The 18,776-nt window shown below is 33.2% G+C and overlaps 1 protein-coding gene across 5 annotated transcripts in view; it reads left to right on the top strand.

The window, feature by feature from the left end:
• RBM46 (RNA binding motif protein 46) overlaps positions 1 to 15,887 on the top strand; it is a 66,737-nt gene extending 50,850 nt beyond the window's left edge. For 2 of the 5 annotated variants that reach the window (XM_078148339.1, XM_078148338.1), the window contains 2 exons: positions 9,014 to 9,077; positions 13,851 to 15,051. In XM_078148339.1, coding sequence (XP_078004465.1) covers positions 9,014 to 9,069 — 56 coding nt within the window. In that variant the 3' untranslated portion in view covers positions 9,070 to 9,077; positions 13,851 to 15,051. Of the gene's footprint in view, positions 1 to 9,013; positions 9,078 to 13,850 lie in introns of all 5 variants that reach the window. The other 3 variants (XM_020993984.2, XM_020993990.2, XM_020993986.2) reach the window with 3 other exon arrangements.
• Positions 15,888 to 18,776: the final 2,889 nt, after the last annotated feature.

Here is an 18,776-nt window from a genome sequence, read left to right as displayed (position 1 = left end):
GTTTGGAATGGAACTCTTCCATAGATTCAGGAATACCCATTTGGGTTATATTTGCAGTAATTCAGATGTCATTCAAATGTTGGACCTTTGCAATTAGCAGTTTCATGAACAGATATGCAAAATATGTTAGGGATTTTATTTGTTTTTATTTTATTTTATTTTTTGCTTTTAGGCAGTTGGGGTTAAGTGACTTGTCTAGGGTCACACAGCTAGTAAGTGTCAAGTGTTTGGTCTGAGGCCGGATTTGAACTCACATCCTCCTGACTTCAGGGCTGGTGCTCTATCCACTGCGCCACCTAGCTGACCCTGGGATTTTATTTGGAATGGTGTTAGATAGAAGCAAAATGTGGTAAAACATATATTATTTAGTTAAGAAAACTCAGCTTGTCATCCAGTGGAAAGGCTCAGGGGGGTGAGGAGGGTGGCATTCAGGGACTTTAGCTTCAAATCCCCCTATTGATTCTTAGCCCTTATGTACCCTTGGGTAAGTCATTTAGCCTCCCTGGCCCTCAGTCCTCATCTGCAACATGAAGACATTGAATTAGATAGATTCTTACATATCTTCCAGCTGTAGATTGATGATCCTATGAAGTCACTAGAAGACTCAGACATTGAACATCCATAAAAAGAACTAAATAATAACAAAGGCACAAAGTTTAATTAAGAAGCTTTGTGTTTGGCCAGTTTGCTTATCAAAAGGAAGGAATGCTGTAAATTGAGAAAAGCTGTAAAAACTAAATTCTGTGCGTACTGATCATGGAAGATTGAGGAAATGGAAGAGAGCAATGGAGAGGGGACAGTGAGGTAGAGACGAGAGACATTGGACAGAATTGGGTTGCGGACAGGGAAGAGTGTCAGTGTTTAAGAAACCAACAGATGTAGCTATGAAGAATTGGGAATAGAAAGGAGGAGAAGAGATGAAACAATGATAACCTGGAGATTGAGGTAGTAAAGATCTAGGGACTTCAGAAACCTGGGCAATGTTGGTAGGACACAATATTTTTTAAAAGCCTTAAGAGCACTGAAAAGTACGCAGGAACTAAGTAATATTAAAGACATGAGTAGAAAATGAAAGTGTATTTAAAAAGAGACATTGTCAATACACAGATACAGTATATACTCGAGTTATGCTTATTTTAGGAATAAATTGTAAAAGAATCATTCTGCCGTCGTTCATATAAATATTTTCCCTTTTTAAATGAGCTTTGGACCAGAGAAAAAAGCATCTTCTAATAGTTTCACTGAAAATTTACTTGTATGCAGAACATAACAGTGTTCAGGCATTCAGTCAAGCATCCTTTCTGACCCGGTAGCATGTTACATCCAAGCATAGCTCCTCTTTTGTCTCTGCCCTCCCCCTCAAATACCTGGCACAGTGTGGTGGCCTTAAACCCTTAAATATTTGAGGAATTGAATTGGGTAAATGGGGTCCTATCTGACCATTTTAGACTTGCACACACACACACACACACACACACACACACACACACACACACACACACACACACACACGTATTTCCTGCCCAAGCCTTTTATCCATACTCCAGTTGTCTACTTAAAATTGTCTGTAACACAAATGCCGTTATTCTCTAAAGAACAGTATTCAACTAAATTAGTCATCTTCCTCTTTAATAAAAAAATCCTACCTAAGACTAAATCCTTTCTGTATACCTTCCCAGTTTTGACCATACTCTTTTCCAGTTTCCTAGGTGTAAATCCTTGGAGCCATTCTCTATTTTCATTATTCCTCATATACTTTGTTATCAAGTTAGTGGATTTTCTTCCCCTTTATAATGTTTTACTTCATTCTTTATTCTCTGTCTCTATTAATCAACACCCTTATTACTACTGTATGTCTAAATTATTCCAATATTCTTACACTGCTGCTCCATAATATAATAATTTACCAAGGTTTATAATTCTTATCCCTTAGTAATATCTTTTTTTCTAAGTTCCCATTATTAACATTCTATTGGTGTTCCTTATTGTTGTTCCTAAGAATTTTTTGAAAAATATTCATAAACTAGTCTCCCTACTTATAGTTCCTCCCTAATCCTGTCCTTTCTGGGATGCTGAAATTATTTTTTTACAACACCGTTTTCATTATGTTTACAATTCCCTTTTTTCAGAAATCTTTAATAGCTTCCTGTCCAGCAGAATATTTAATTTGTCCTCTATAATCTTGCCCTTTCTTCTCACAGAACACTATCCAACATATATTCTACGTTCAGGTCTTATTACTATTATCCACACATACAATCCCCGTTATTTCCCTTTCTGTTTTGTTAATGCTTGTAACTTTTGCCTGAAAAGACTTTCGTCCTTTCCTCTCGTCTCTATCTGTCCTTTAAGATATGCCTCAAGTCCCAAGGCTTCCTGGAGTGTGTTAGCTGGTACTGATCTATCCATTTTCAGAAATTCTATAGCACTTGTACTATAAACTGCACATTTTGGCAATTTATTATTTACTGTCTTAATGCTCATTGTAATTATTTCCCTTCATTATTTTTTTTCCTAATTCTTATTTCTCAATTACATTATAAACTTCTTAAAGCATAGTCCATGTTTTATACTTTATTTTTGCCCTAATCCTAACATAGAATTGTGCTATTTGCTATATATAACCTTCATGGTACCTAACACACAGAGTAAGTACATAACAAATAGCTGATATGATTTGAGGGAGGGATTTCTTTTGTGGTTAGAGGAAAGATGAGCATCTGAATTTATTAGGAGTATATTAGGCGATACGTAGTATATTAGAAGGTGCACTGGGTTGGAGTCAAAAGATCTAGGTTAAAGTTTTAGCTCTACCATTTAGCTGTGTTATCACCCATCCCTAAGCTTAATTTTCCTCATTTGTAGAGCAGGAATAATAAATTGTACTACCTGTTTGTTGTGAGAAAGATTCTTTGTAAATCTGAAAGTGTTATATAAATGTGAGTTGTTATGTGCTGAGTTAGTTGGGGTTGGCTAAGGCAAAGGGAAAAGAAAGAGTTAGTTGAAGTCTAAGAAGGAGAAAGGAAAAAAAGAACAGTCTCCATTTTTAGGGATCACATGTTTACTGTCTCACAACTGACTGAAAGATATAGATAAAGATAAAACTTTGTGATTAGAAAAAAATATTTGATTCACTAGAGCAAAATGCGGCCTTAATGGCCAATCCTTACATCAGAATCATTCACGATTAAGGTAAAATTTAATACAGAAATAGCCTTCTTAATTGTCCTTCTGCCAGAGGTGTTCTCTACTGTGAGTGAAGAGATCCAATTCGGCCTCTCAATTAAGCAGCATTTCCTGTGGATGGTGAAGATTCCTATTTGTTCTTGTTTGCAGCTGGCATAGGGCTGACTGCATCAAGCCCTTGAACATGGCAGAGCCTTCTGGAAGAGAGCTATAATTATTCAAAGGAGTTTGACTTAACAGGAGAGATCAAGTAGAAGAATTTTTACTATTTGGATGCATTTGGATGGGCACTCTATAGAACTTAATCATTATGTTTAACTGGGACAGAAAGCATAGAAGGACAAATTGGGTCCTGACCTGAACAAACGATTTTTGAAGTATGTTGCATTCTTTTTGAGAAATCACAAAACTCCGTTAATGGCTTTCTCCCACCACCACTCGCCTTCTACCATTAAGCTTCCTATTATGAAAGCAGAAGCCCATCTTTTTAATACTACCATTCTATTAGTGTTGCTCTGTAGCAGAACAACTTAGAATACCACAGTATCCAGATAATTAAAAATTATGAGCCACAGCCATGTTTCACTTCACCCCTGACTGTTTAGTCACCCCCACCATTTCCTTAACAACCTCCTAGCTGGTTGTGTTATATTTTTGTAGGGAACTTACAAATCAGTGTTACCACAGATCTTTTTGAATATCATAGATGGAGACCTGTTTAGATGAGTTACAAGTAGTTAAACCAAGTTAGTAGAAATAGTTACATTTTTATAATGCTAAGAGGTTTTGAGTACTTTTTTCATTACAACACAGTAAGATGTAGGAAATTACAAGTGTTATTTTATCAATTTAACAGATGAGGAAACTGAGGCTTAGAGCAGTTAAATACTTAACCTGTCTCTTGACTTCAATTTCATTGTTCTTTCTACTATTACAGGTTACCTCCTGAAAAACTTTTTTATTCTTTGTCTACTTCCTGAGCCTAGGTCAAGTTATTAATGGTAAACGTAGTGTAAGATAATTAAAATTTTAAGTACAACTTTAAAAAAGTTTTATTGCTTCCCTTTGTTTTTTACACCAAAGCCATTTCTCCTTAATTTCCCCTCATTATTGAACCCGAACCTTTTCTTGAAAATCCAATATACGACTCTGTCAAATCAAATATATACCATAGTCTACATTCATAGCCTCTTGCCTGTACTTAGATGAAGGAAAATTTCATCATCAGTTCCTGAGGGTCAAGATTTGTTACAATTAATATGAGCTAAACTGCCTTTTCTGTTTTGTTTTTGAAAAAATTGTTATTGTTTGCATGCATGAATGAAAAAAGCATTTTAAAAATTCTTATTATGTGACAAGTAATGTGCTAAATTCTGAGGCTTAAAGAAAGTGAGAAGGGCCCCTACACCCAAGGAGTTTACATTCGAAGATGGGGAAAAAATGTATATAGGGACATGGTACCTAAGGAAGAGATTTTTAGTCTTGAGGATCACAGAATACTTGATCATTTGGTCAGTTGACATGTTCCTTGCAGAAGCAGCGGCTGTATTTCATTGTACTGATTTGATACTGTGCCCAAAATGAGAAATGAAAAGTGGGCAGGGGGTGGTAATTGGTGGTACCTGTGTGACAGAACAGATGACAGATTGGCATGGATGGGTGGAAGGATCATAGAGTAAGGTGGTCTGTGGCTAACCTGGGCCAAGTAAGTAGGCTAAGTAAGTTTGCACTCAATCATGGCTCAGTCCCGGGATGGAGAGTTCCAGAAGTTACTAGATTAATTTCCCCAGGGTCTGAGTGCATGGATTGTACAGGACTGATAAGGTTGTTGTTTCTTGTTAGAAGTAAGTAGTAGATTGCAGTAGAGCAGATAGCCTGTGGATTACTGGATGAAATGTGAAACATAGTCTAGTGGTCTGGGTCAGTATAGAATAGTGGACAAGGGGTGTATGTCAGTCAGTCTGTTGGGCTTTACTTATTTAGCTTTTCATTAGTTCATGAACATTTTTACATCTTCGTCCAAATCTTTCATATTCATCATTTATGTGGTGGAAATATTTCACTGTATTCCTGTGCCATAACTTGTTTAGCCATTTCCCAACAATCAATGTATACCCACTTTCCCCCTAATTGTTGCTCCTTCACAAAAAGTACTGTCATAATTTATTACTGTGTATGGGACCTTTTCCTGTCTTTGACCTCTTTGAGGGTATTTACCCAGTAGTAGTGGGTCAAAGGGTATGAACAGTTTAATTTAGCAGTAATCTCACATAATTCCAAATTATTCTGCAAAAAGTTTGGATTAATTTATGGCTCCATTGGTACTGTTTCAGTAGCTGTCTTCTCTTGGCTCTTTCCACATTGACTATACTTTTTTTGATCTTCACATCTATAGAATGTGACCATTACTATACATATTTGGGACAGTCCAAATGGAAGTCCAAATGGATGAGTTGGACCCAGAATAAATAGAAAAAGGAGGGTGGAATAAATTGCTTCCAGAAAATTACAAAACTCCTTTAAAAGTAACCCTGTACTTCTAGAAACAAAGGCTAATCTTAGTATTAATATTTTATTAGTATGATTTAGCTGTGAGCCATCGGAACATACTGTGGTCTCTGAAGAATTAAAAATGAGTATCACACAGAGGGCAATAAAGAGGTGCATACCACAACAGAGAAAAAACAAAGAACTTCAAAAAATAATTGGAGCAAAAGATGCCATTAGGAAAATGTATGAAAAAGAAGAGTCTGTGTATGTGGTAGGAGCGAAGGGTAACAGGTGGAGAACCCATGTACTACACTGATATCTTCACAATGTTTGGAAAAGGCAACAAAGGTCTGGAGCATGTGAGATGTCTCCTTGTGACAAATGTATGGGGGAACGTGGATAGTAGTCACACAGGAGAGGCAGGCATAAATGAATTGTGATTCAGAAACCTTGGAGAGAGCAACCAAATGAGTGAGTTCACAAAGACATTTGATTAGTTGAGCATCATCTGTTGCCACTTTGAGAGTTTTGAGGTGAAACTTAAGAAGCTTTTGAATTTTTTGCTTCTCTTCCCAGTAATGTGGAACAAGTCTTCATCATGTCAGTGTTACAGAATTTTGAAAACTGTTCATATCCTTTAACCTACTTAGCTATTAGGAAATGACTCTTTTTATGTATACCGTAAGTACAATTTTGTCACTTTGAGTCATACTGCTACTTAAATTTATAATCCACAGCTATTTAATATGAACAAAACATTTTATTGTCATCTACAACAATTATATAAATATTTTAGTATGGATAATTAAAAATAGCCCTTTTTATATATTATTTGAGAGCTTTATTATAATAGCATTGTATTTATCCTTCATTCTCCTACACAGGTATAGACTGAGAGGATTACGTTTTTTCTAGTATATTGATGGAAGCAGAAAAAAAACTGAAACTTCAGGATATTGCAATTTTCCTCATTTTGAGTGCATTGGAATCCTCATTTGGTTATTTTCTGTCTTCAGAAGAGAAAATAACAGTATGACAGCTTTGTATAAGAATCAGAGAAACATTTCATCTTCATTATTAGTTATCTTTGTCCTTCCTCATTCTTCTACCCAGTAAAACACTCAACCTGTGAGGTTGTGTTTTAAACAGGACCATGAAAAATTTCCTTTCTATCATAGTTTTTTGGAAAATAATTGAGAAAGAGGATGAGATTTTCGCCTAGTTTATTTACTTTTCTTCCTAGCTCAAATAAAGTGGATTTGTGATCTCATTGATATGCAGGAAGGTTGTAATAGCCTTAAATGATATAAGGCATAGCCTATCAATTTCTTCCTTTCTGGTGTGATTCTTGTCTATGACCTTCCATAATTTTGTTATAGGAGATCCCAGTTGACACGCTGGGGCTTTGCTCACTTTCTGTTGATGTAGTCAGGATGTTAATGGAGTATATGGAATATATTGCTCTCTCCACAAGTCCAGCCCACATTACTTTTCATTCTTCATTTCTTTGATGATAGTCTTCAGTTCTTAATAATTCATTTTTTGTAATTTGTTTCAGCCCACCTACACCCACTAAAAGTACCTTTCTAGTGCCCTCTAATTTAAATTTTTCATGGACTACAAAGTTCCATCAATTTGCATCCATACAGCAACACTAGTAAAAGATAGATCTTTGTTACATGGAGATCTTTGTGCCAAAATTCCTAAAAATAATAGAAGAGTAAAAATGTTATACTAAAGTTTGAATTTTATAGAAGACATCAGTAAAATTAATCAGAACGTTAAAAGGATTTTCCTTCTATTACTCTTTAAGTTAGAATTCATCTTATCCTGATTCACTCCCTTTTCCACTAGTAGTTACTGTGAATAAATGGAGCAGTAGGAGCATTTTGCTCAAAACAATTGTCCTTTTTCAGTTTTTCTTTGCATTATATCTTAACAAAGTATACCATTTCTGAAGTAATTTTTCAAAATTTTATTTATTATAAGTTGTTTAAGGAAAGAATGAAGCTATTAATAGAATTATATTGTTTTACCCCTTAAATAAATACCTTGTATTAGATATTGTCTGTCTCTTAATTGATACTAGAAGCTTGGTAATCACAGGTTTAAATAATTTGACAAACTTTTACACTTATTTCTTTGATTCCATATTAAATTAAGAATTAATAAAAAAAAGTAATTCCAGAGTCCCAGTGTTAACTACTGTAATCATTAAAAAAGAGAAAGGGTCCTCTTCCCACACATTATCACGATTTCTACTTAGTGCTTCCCTGGGAGAATCTCCATTAAAACTTGTTTTATAATGTTATTGCCACTAGCATAGATTATTAATGGTCATAGGACTGAAGATCTTAATGATTTTCTTTTAGTTCTGTTATTCTTTCTCTTAGGTACCTTTATTTCATGGTCAGTGAGTAATTCTTTTTGGTTTCTTGTAATAATCATTGTCTTTTTGTGCATTTTCATTACATTATCATAGTTGTGAATTCTTAATAGGGATATTTACCTAACAAAAATTAAAGCTCTCATGAGGAAATAAAAATTATGTTCTTTGCTATTTCTATTTTTATAAAGAATATGTAAAAAATTCTTCTATTGATTATCAGACTTCTAAACTAATATAAAATCTTAAGCAAAATTAATTGGAGGAACAGTTAACACCATGGCTTTTCATAGACATAAAGAGAGAAATCTTTTAAGCAATTGTTCTTTATTGTATAGTATTGTTTCCAGTTGAATTAGGTCTTCTATAGGCAAAGCTTTTAAGTATTTAAGGCAGAGTTATCTTTTGTTGCCATGAGCATTGAGTACTCAGGTAGTCTGAGCAATCTTCACTCCTTTTCAAACAGGACAGAACTATATTTTGCTGTATAATCCAGCTGTACTTTATCAACTATTTACATATTTCAGATTTGCAACAGTAGTGTCTTTTGATATTTGCTTTTAGGAGAAGTCTGAAGCCAGTTAATATCTTTAAATTTTTTTGTTCTTTCTTTATCTTACTAGTTTGGCCACAGTTCTTGGAAAGCCCTGTTATTTGTACCTGTGTAGAAAAGTTAAAGAGAAAAATTTAATTCTTTTCTGCTAATTTATTACCTCGTAGTTCTCTTTGGCAGATTCAAACATTGCTTTCTTTTGCAATAAGTCTCTGTAGTCCTTTAGAGAATATAACTTTTTGTAACTTGTTTCTTTCTAATTAATTTCTTATTTGTACCTAAGGAGTTTTAATTTTTTTTTTTTTTGTAAATCTGAAGCTGCCAGGGTTCCATACACTTCCAGATTAGGGATAACATCATCCTAAAGATTCAATTCTTTTCTGTCTCCCTGCTTGCAGACAGGGAACACAATCTCTTCAGCCTGGACCTGTGTAGGAGAATTTGGAGAAAATAAATTAAGAGGTAAGAAATACACCCCTAGGAATATTTTGTTCTGTTGCTGAAGAAATATTTTATATGATACATTTGGTTTTTTAAAAGCTAGTGTCGTGAAAATAAATGATAAAAACTGTCAAATGAAATTAAGTAAATGCTGATACCTATCTTACTACAATCAAATTATATTCTCCTTTTATCAAAAAAATTGATTTCTCTTTGTTCTTATTAAACTGCAGTTGTTAATGTCTTTAACATAATTATACATTATTAGGATTTGTTTTACAGCTACCTTTGTGTTTTCAGTGCACAATAAAAAATGGACTATGGCAGATTTATTGTAAAAAGCTGAAAGTACATGACAGAAGCATTAATATTAGAGCTATGCTTTATACCTTTTAGTATAACTTCCCTCTTATGTATGAAGAAAATAATCCTGAAATCATGATATGAAAATCAGTAAGAAATCACAGAATGTGGTATTACTGCACATTTAGAGAGTTCAAATTGTGGGGTGGATATTGATGATTATGATCATAAAGAGCTTAGCTAAGTTTTTATAGTGGTTCCTAGAAAGAAGTGCTGTATTTCTATTATATACACCACTGATTTACATAGATTTTAAAAACAAAAAACTATTGGGAGGTTTTTAAGTGACATTGCTTCATCTGTAATGAACCCTAGCAGTAATAGATAAATTTTTATATAAATATATAGGTATATACATGTACACACACATGTATTTCTCCTTTTGCAATCTGAGATATGAACAGTGATGATTTTAATAGCTGAAAGGTTTTATCCCACTGAATTTGTGTTTTTATTCACAGGCACATTCTTATCTCCTTAAAGTATTACCTTGATCAAAAAAAAAACCGAAAAGACTTAAGGTGAAAATAAATGATGGTCTCTTGTGTACCTGTTACATATTATTCAGTCTTAGTCTTTGAAAATGAAAAATAAATATACCATCTTTGAACCAGACTATAGTTACGTAAATTGATAGACAAAAATAAAATCTTAAAATATAAAATCAAACCGGTTTTTGAAAATTCCATGGAAAAATTTTAAAAATTCACTACTAAACTTTTAAGTTTGAAATAAAAATGGACATTCTGATTCTAAACCTATACAGAAATGATTGTTTCTTCAATAGCAAATGTTGTAATACCTAAATCACAATTTAAAAGAATAGTGATTGCAAGTAATATAATCTACTGTTTTCCCACACTCCTGATGAGTATCACTTTAAAGACTACCATACTATTCTAGAAATTAATAGAGAAGTTGAAAAATATTTTAATTTTTTAAATAAAATTTCAAAAAACATATTTGAAAGTATTTATGGAGACTTATAGGAACTGCAGTGCTACCTTAAGAAAAAACAGAAACAGAAGTTTCTTCAAATCTATTACTTATGATAAAATGTTTGGGAGGTAATAAGTTGTGGGAGGAAAATCATAATTTCTTACAAGGTGCAAGGGAGAGAGTAGTGGAAGTGTGTGTGTGTGAAAATATACTAGTAAATACAGTGACTCCAAATTATATGTGTCTAAACTTATAAGATGTGCCTGAGAATGGATTCGCTAACTTTTATGGGTTGTAGACAACTTGTTAATAGGATATTTGTAATCTATAATTCTGAATAATTGTTACTGTATTGTGTTACAGTATTGTATTACAGTGAATTCTAGATTATGGTGGTGGAAGGGAACAATAGCATAGATAATTAAAAATAATTTACATTTGGCTTGGGAAAGCATTTTTGTACTTATATTTTAATACTGTGTTTCTGTTGTTCTGATAATTCATGACACTGTTAAAGCTATGTTCCCTGAAATGCTAAAGTCATCATTCTCATAGGAGATAAAACTATTACAAAGCAAGACAAAATATGAGTATTGAATTTTAGAAAAGGGAACTAAGTAAAATGGGGCCATTAGGGAAAATCTGAAGAAATAATTTTAAAAGGAAATAATATAAAAGAAATGGAAAACTTTCTTTAAGAGACTGTTCTGAACCCCCCCCCCCCCCCAAAGAAATGTGTACTGTGGGTACAAAAGACAAGACAGTCAATGAACAACAACAAAGAAACAATTCTACTTGGCTAATAAGTAAAAATAATGGGAGCCATCACAAGAAAGAGGACATCTTCTCTTACCCCCAAAGGAAAGATTCTCCCCATGTAGGGAAAGGATGAGTTTTAAAAACTATAAATGAGGCGGTCAGAATTATTTGAGGAAAATCATCTAGGGAACTCCTAAATCACTGATAAGAAGTTTAAAAAATATATCAAAGTTAGGAATATAGTTAGAGAGAATATTGGTAATCTATTATACACATGGTATACTCAGGATGTAGACTCAGTAGATTTTTGGTTTAGGCTCCATAAAGATATTAGGAATATTCCTATTCCTAGATTGTCATTTGAGACTATGGGGAAATCCTTTCATTTATAAGAAGCCTAGTTATTAGAGCTAGTAGTGACAAATGCAGGGTGTTCTTGATTAAAAATAAAATTGACTATTCAACACAATTGTGATGGAAGCCATTCATTTTAGAGACTTGAAGAAAGTAATGGGTGGAATTGTGGCACTGCTAGGCAATAGTTTGTTTTTACAGCTCACCATTTTACTATAGGATTTGTGTTATTGGGGTCAGGAGGTCTGAATTCTTGTTTCTGTGACTCTGGACAGATTTTTAATCTCTAGGTCAGAGTTTTCTCATAAAATGAATGGCTTTTGAAATCAGATGTTCTCTAAGGTCCTATCTATCTCTAAACTTCTCTTTTGGGGGAGTGTAGGTACTGGTTTATCAAATATGCTGGTTAATTATGTAACTTAACTATGGAATATTATGGAATGCCAGAGGGACATTGGGTAGTATTTTTTAACATAAAACATCTAAAGTTGTCTCTGAGTTGCCTAGAGGTAAAGAGAACTGAGCAGTGGAATTAAATAACTAAGAATATAGAGTGAAAAGAGAGTCTAGGAGGATAGGTTAGTCTATATGAAGACTTGTAACTTATTTATTTGGTAATGAAGTTCTCAAGAATTTCAGAGACTTTGTTGTTGTTTTCTTTATCTTTAAATTCAGCCTAGAAAAGTAATTGTAGCTTTGAGACTACAAAACTTTAATGTAGCCTCTAGAGATTCTACTAGCTAAGTGATCCCTAATAACAATAGGAAATGAATTTATGTTTCTATCCTGATCTAAGTCTGGATATTTTAATGAATACTTTCTAATCATCATAATTTTTAAAAAATATGTCTAGCTTTGTCTTGTTAGGCTGTAAATTTCTTGAGAGGCAAGACATTTATTTTTGTTACTGTTGACTTTTTCATGCTGGTACACAGTAAATTTTTGTAAACTTTTTTTAAATGCCTGTAATTTTTCATGGACTTTCTGCTATCTTTGTAAAGTTCTGAGGAAAGATTTGTTTTGCCCATTCTCATTAGACCTCATTCAGAGGAAGATGGCAACCAAAGATTACAGGCTTAATTGTGGAATGGGACTCATTCTATAATGTTACTGATGAAACTGGCAGCTGGAGATAATAAATGGCTTGTCTAACATAACACACAGAGGTAGTATAAGCTAATTTAATGCTAGGAGTGGATGCAGTCATTTCCTACAAACATTCTTAATTTTAAAAAAAGACATTACTTTAAATGACTTTTTAGTTTGGAAAAAATGCTGAATATGAAGTCAGAACTTAGGTTCTCATCACTCTGCTGTTTCTTGCTTTTGAAATCTTGGACCTAGGGATGGGCTGCAGCCTCAAGGCCACATGTGGCCCTTTAGGTCCTCAAGTGCTGCCCTTTGTCTGAATCCTTTAGTCAGAGAGCCAACTTGAGGACGTAAAGGGCCACATGTGGCCTTGAGGCTGCAGCCCATCCTAGCCTTAGACAAATCACTAATGCAGTGGGATTGAATTTTTCCTCTTATAAAATGAAGGGGTTGGATGAAGTTCCTTTTCAGCTTTAAATCCTCACCACAGGAATTGTTTCTCTTTCCATATTTTGTAGTTCATGTTTTCTTAGGACAGAAATATAATTTTTTTTGGCTAAAAGTTTTGCTCTTCATGGTCTTTTAGGAATAAACAAGGATTTTTTTTGTCAGTAGCCTGATTGATAAAGAAGACTAGATAAAGTATTTTTAAAATACTTTTTAAAGAAGGATATACTATAGAAGGGTAGGTAATACAAAATGAACTTACTTTGTATTAAGTTACTGGAAGGTAGTTAGTTAGTTTTATAACCTTTTGTACCAGTTTGTAAAGCAGTGCTACTGATGGGATAGGCTTTTTAAAAAATTACTTTTGAGATCACTTCATCCTAATGTTTCTGTTTAGTGTACCTAGCTTTACTTAATGTAGTTAATTCTGTAACTAACTTTTCAGGAAAGAACTGTTAATCCAAGGGAGAGGATAGTACATTTTTTACTATGGTTTTTAGAAGCATCTCATTTTGGAACAGGAAAACAAAAGTCCTTCATTAAATGTGAACTTAACTGAAAAGATATTGAACCTGATGTTTTATATATATATATATATATATACACACACACACACACACAATATATATACACACATATATATATATATAAAACACGTATATATATATGTATATATATATGTATTTCTTTATTATAGTACAAATCATTTCGCTTCCTGTGTTAATGATGCAGTATACTTGCATGAAATAAAATATTCACAGTGAAGATATACTCTTTATAATACTAAAATTAAGTGCTTTATAAGCAATTTTTAATTTTTGCATTTTTCTTTTTCTTAACTAGGTCCTTTCTGATGTTGCTTGAGCTTATTCTCCTGATGTCGGTCTCATTCCTGTTGGCTAAACATTGTCTCATTGGCCACATTAAGTTAATGCTTATATATATTTTAGGTGCCTCAATTTATAGTAATAGGAGAATAATACAGTGCAAACCTTAACCTGTGCATTAAATGACCTAATTTGTCCTTTTCTTCCATTTCTAGATAACATCATACGTTTTGGAAATAATACTTTTTGTAGCCTACTTCAAATCCTTTTAGGCTTATCCTACGCTGAAGAGCATAGTTGAGTTTTTGGAAAGTTCAGGATTCACAAATTTGGTCTTTGATCAGTGTATCAAATTACAATTAATGATGCAGGAAAATTACTGGAAATAAGATATGTGTTTATTGTGGAATAATAATTTTGCAAATATAATTGTATTTTAAACATTTTGCTTCAACATTTTGATATTTTTCTATACTATAGGTTGATTATGGTTGACTGAAGTTTTATTTTAAGAGGTGGTTAGTTTGATGTGTTTATGTGACTAATAGTACTACAACTTTAAATTGGTGAGTTAAGAGTTGTATAAAAGGTAGTATTTAAACATGAAATATTGGTAGTTACTTTGTAAACACCAAATATTTCTGAAGTCCAAGGAGATGAGTGGCTCTGCTAGTTAAGTCTTAATAACCATAATTAATAAAAGAAGTAAAAATGAATTGGCCCTTTTAGCTTTTTCTCTGAGACTATACACCTTAGTTTTAGTACCAAATCTAATCCAAACAAAGCTTCACTGTGGAGCCAAATAAATTGGAGGCTTTCTTTTCCTAAATACAAAAAGACACTTAAGTAAAAGTAATAGCGCAAAAAAAAAAAGTTTTTTCCCCCTATAAAAATCTCTGGAGAACTGTGTCAATGAAGGGCAAATAATACTAACTGATAAAAAAATAAAACTATCAAGATTTGCAGTGTTGTGCAGGCTGAAACAGTCTTTACTAATAACATCAAGATTTTGAGTGTTAGAGCATATTATTTTAAAATGTGATTAGTATTTCAATGCTTTGTCTCTTTGTATTAAATTTGTATCCATAAAGATATGCAAAGTAACTGTTCATATATTTATTTACAGACTACAATTTCCGTCGAAGCTCAGTAAATAGTATTTCCCCTGTTAGTGCTACCCTCTCTTCTGGGACACCCAGCGTGCTTCCATATACATCAAGGCCTTATTCTTATCCAAGCTACCCCTTATCACCAACAATATCGCTTGCTAATGGCAGCCATGTTGGACAACGACTGTATATCTCCAATCAGGCCTCATTCTTCTGAAGAAAATGTTGTAAACATTAATGTAAAAATTTCTTTGTAAAGCTTACAGATTAAAACACTTTTATTTTTAGATCGGGTTTGTGCATTTGGTTTGAAAGGAAAAATGTTTATTTTAATATAGTAACCTTTGATACATGTGAACATTCGTATGTTTATTGAACTTGTCAGAAACAGGTTAAAAAGTTATTCAGTGGTTTCCCTTGAATTAGGGTTCAGTAGGCTACTATTCTTTTTAAACTTTTGGATTTTAAGTATTGCCAATTCCTGATCTAAGAGTGGGCAGTAGAACCCAGTGGTTTATGTTAAATGTTTTTCAAATAATTCCTTTGCTGACCAGCATATCTTTAATATTATAACACATGCAGAAAGTAGTTATATTAGATTTAGTTACCAAGGATCACTTACAGTGTTGGAGATTAAAACAGTTATTTAACCAGAAGCATCTAACCATTATGTGGCCAGATAATGATGAGGAAAAAAAGATTAAGAAGTAAATTTTATTTAGTAGTAAATAAAAAACAGTTTACTATTGTGGTCCTTGAAAATCATTATAAGTATTTTAGTTAACAAATACTTGTTATAAAAATTATCATAGTTTTTGCTGTTAATTTATTGAGTTACTCTAGTTATTTTATTTGAGTTTGTGATATTCAGTGTATAGTAGTTAGAATAAGTGTTATGGTTTTTTTAATGTTGAAATCATGTGTTGTTTAATTTCTGTACTTGAATTCAAACACTTTGACATTAAATTTAACGTGTCTTTAACATGTGTCTGTTGTTTTAATTTTTTAGATTGCTTAAAATTATTTACAGTTCTTGTTTACTTCTCGTTCAGATTTCTTTACCATTTCTTCTTTGAGAACAGTAGAGAGCCTTTGCAAGAAAATCATGGTCTATGCATACATAAATCAATGGAATCAGACATCATTTTGTATAAAAATTTGTTGATGTATGAAAGCACAACTGCAGTAAACCTCTTTTTAGGGGTAAATAAAAATAGTTTGTGATTGGGCCTTTCTTCATTGGCTGATTACATTATTTTTCTCCCCAACTTCTTCATCACCTTTTCTGAAGAATTTGTTGAAGCAGACCTATGGTGAAGAAATAATTGGAAACACTTCATTTTCAAAGCAGTATGTTATGGAATTGGAAAGTGGACTTTCTTCAATTCTTCTAAGCCAAAATTTGACATTGTTCATGACTTTCAACTATACCTCTTAACTCAAATGATTTTTATTAATATATTCAGTAAAAATATTCTATATACATTAAAGGACAAGTATTAAATACTGTATAATCTATATATAAAGTATATCTGCAACTTTAATAGCCTTAGCAACACTTTTCTCCCAGGTGCATAACTTAAGAGGTAGAATTTAAACTACATCATTTCCTTTCATGAAGAGCCACTCTAGTGAGGTTGGCAAACAGTTTTCATTTTCCTTGCCTTACTTCTCAGTAGTTTATGGCCACTGGTTAATGAAATAGCAAATATAGCAGCCCAAACCAAAGGAAACACAATAATATAGTTGTCCTGTTTGTTGAAATGTTTTGAATGACCTTTTTCTTTTATATTTCTGAACTTAAGCATTTCAATATACAACAGAACAAAGAGGCTTCTAAACTGAATCTCCATTTCATAGCGTTTGCTTTATTAATAAGTTATACTCTTTACTTTCAAAACTGCCCTGCTTGTCTGTTCTTTTAAGAAGTATTTCAAAGGTCCTCTTATAGCATCACTAATGCCAAACTATCTCATTTCAGAGGTGATGTTCATCTGACACCTACTTTGCCTACCCTTTCCTTGATGTTTATATAGTCATGAGAAATAGCTAGTTCTACCCCATTTTTCCTCCTTCCTACATACATATATTCCTTTTGCCCTCCTTTCTCTTTCCTCTATTCAAACCCTTGTAACAGAACCATTCTACCCTGAGTAGCTCTTTTCTTATTTAGCCTTCTCAGTATGCTCTGAAGGTATAAAGGTTAAGGGATACTTTTTTCCTCCTTAATATAATACTATTAACATTACATCATCCTACAGTTGGCTTCTATTGCTCAAATTTACCTTTCTAGTTTTTTCTGGGCTTTTTTGGTTTGTATTTCAAAGTTCCTACTTGGTCCTGTTCTTTCACTCTTGAAACTCCTCTGTTCTGCTAAAGATCTGTTTTACCCCAGTAGAATTAATTATACTCAGATTTGCAGCATCAGTTATTCTTAGTTGTAAGCCCATCTCTTGCCTTTTGGAATATTGCATATCCTTTTGCTTTTAGTAGCAGCTGCTGGTCTCAGGTGATCATGATTACAGTCTCTTGGTACTTGAACTTCTTACTGGATGCTTGCAGTATTTTTTCTTTGATGTAGAATTTCTAGATTTTGGCTAATACTAGTCCTTCTCTTTGAGGATTTCTTTTAGGAGATGACCAGTGAATTGCTTCTATCTTCAGATTTTTTGACTTTTAATTCTAAAACATTTGGGCAGTTAGTATTTATAATGTCTTGAAATATTGTGTCCGTACTTGTAAAAGAAAAAATGTAGTTTTTAAGGAGTTTGGTGATTCATAAATGAATTCTCCTTGATTTACTTTCCAGGTCAGTGGGTTTTTTGACTGTCAGATATCTTATAATTTTTTTAAAAAAATCTGTTAGTTCTAACAGTTTTCATCTTACGGAGTCATTAATTTCTCTTTGATTTATTCTCGTTTTTAAGGGTTCCATTTCTTGGTAAAGTTTACTAATCATCTCCCCAACAAGTCTAGGCTACTTATCTTTCCAATTCTTTCCACTAGAGCTTTTATTTAATTTATTTCATCTTCCCATTGCTTCTAGGTATTCATGTAATCCATATAGAAAATCCGTTTTTTCCTCTGAGTCAGTGCTTGAAACAGCAGATCTTGCCAGTCTGTAGCACTGGACCTAATGTCAGACAATAAGTAATTGAGATAAATGTAAACTCTTAACTGGGCTTTCAAAACTTCAGAGTCACAAGTAGAAGACTTAGGGAGGCATGGTAAGGTAATAGTTTGAAAAAGACCAGAGTTTTAGTGACTACAATCTTAATATGAGTTGACTGTAAAATGTCATCAAGCTAAAATAATCTTGAGCTACGTTGAAGAATACAGAGCTAATAGTCTTACTGTGCTCTAACGTGGTCAGACTTAGTTGGAGCATTCATTTAGTTCCAGACATTATACTTTAGTTGAATTGGTGAGATTAATCAGTAAGTAGTAATTGTTTACAGTATACTAAGTGGTAGGGATAGAGGCAAAAACATGTCCTCTGCCCTCAAGGAGCTGAGTTGGAAAAAAGAACATCCAAAAATGTATATACAGTATTAGGGAAGGTAATCCCAGAAGACACTAGCAGTGACAGTTGTGGGACTTGGAGAAAGAGAGGACTAGGAAAACCTCTTGAAAAAGGTGGGATTTGAGCTGTGTCTTTAAGGAAGCCATGAAATAGAGATATACGACAGTGAATAACAAGGGTAATTGAATAAAGCAAGAGTTTGGGTTTTGGGGGGGTTTTTTGGCTTTTAAAGAATGGAGACAAGCATGTTTGTAGGCAGCAGGGAAGCAGCCATTAGAAAGACACTGAAATTTAGAGGGGGTGGTTCAGT

The sequence above is a fragment of the Phascolarctos cinereus genome, unplaced genomic scaffold (assembly GCF_003287225.1).
Source record: "Phascolarctos cinereus isolate Bilbo 61053 unplaced genomic scaffold, phaCin_HiC Scaffold_9;HRSCAF=440, whole genome shotgun sequence".
In the NCBI taxonomy this organism is placed as follows: Eukaryota; Metazoa; Chordata; class Mammalia; order Diprotodontia; family Phascolarctidae; genus Phascolarctos; species Phascolarctos cinereus.
This window is presented reverse-complemented; position numbering and strand designations above follow the sequence as displayed.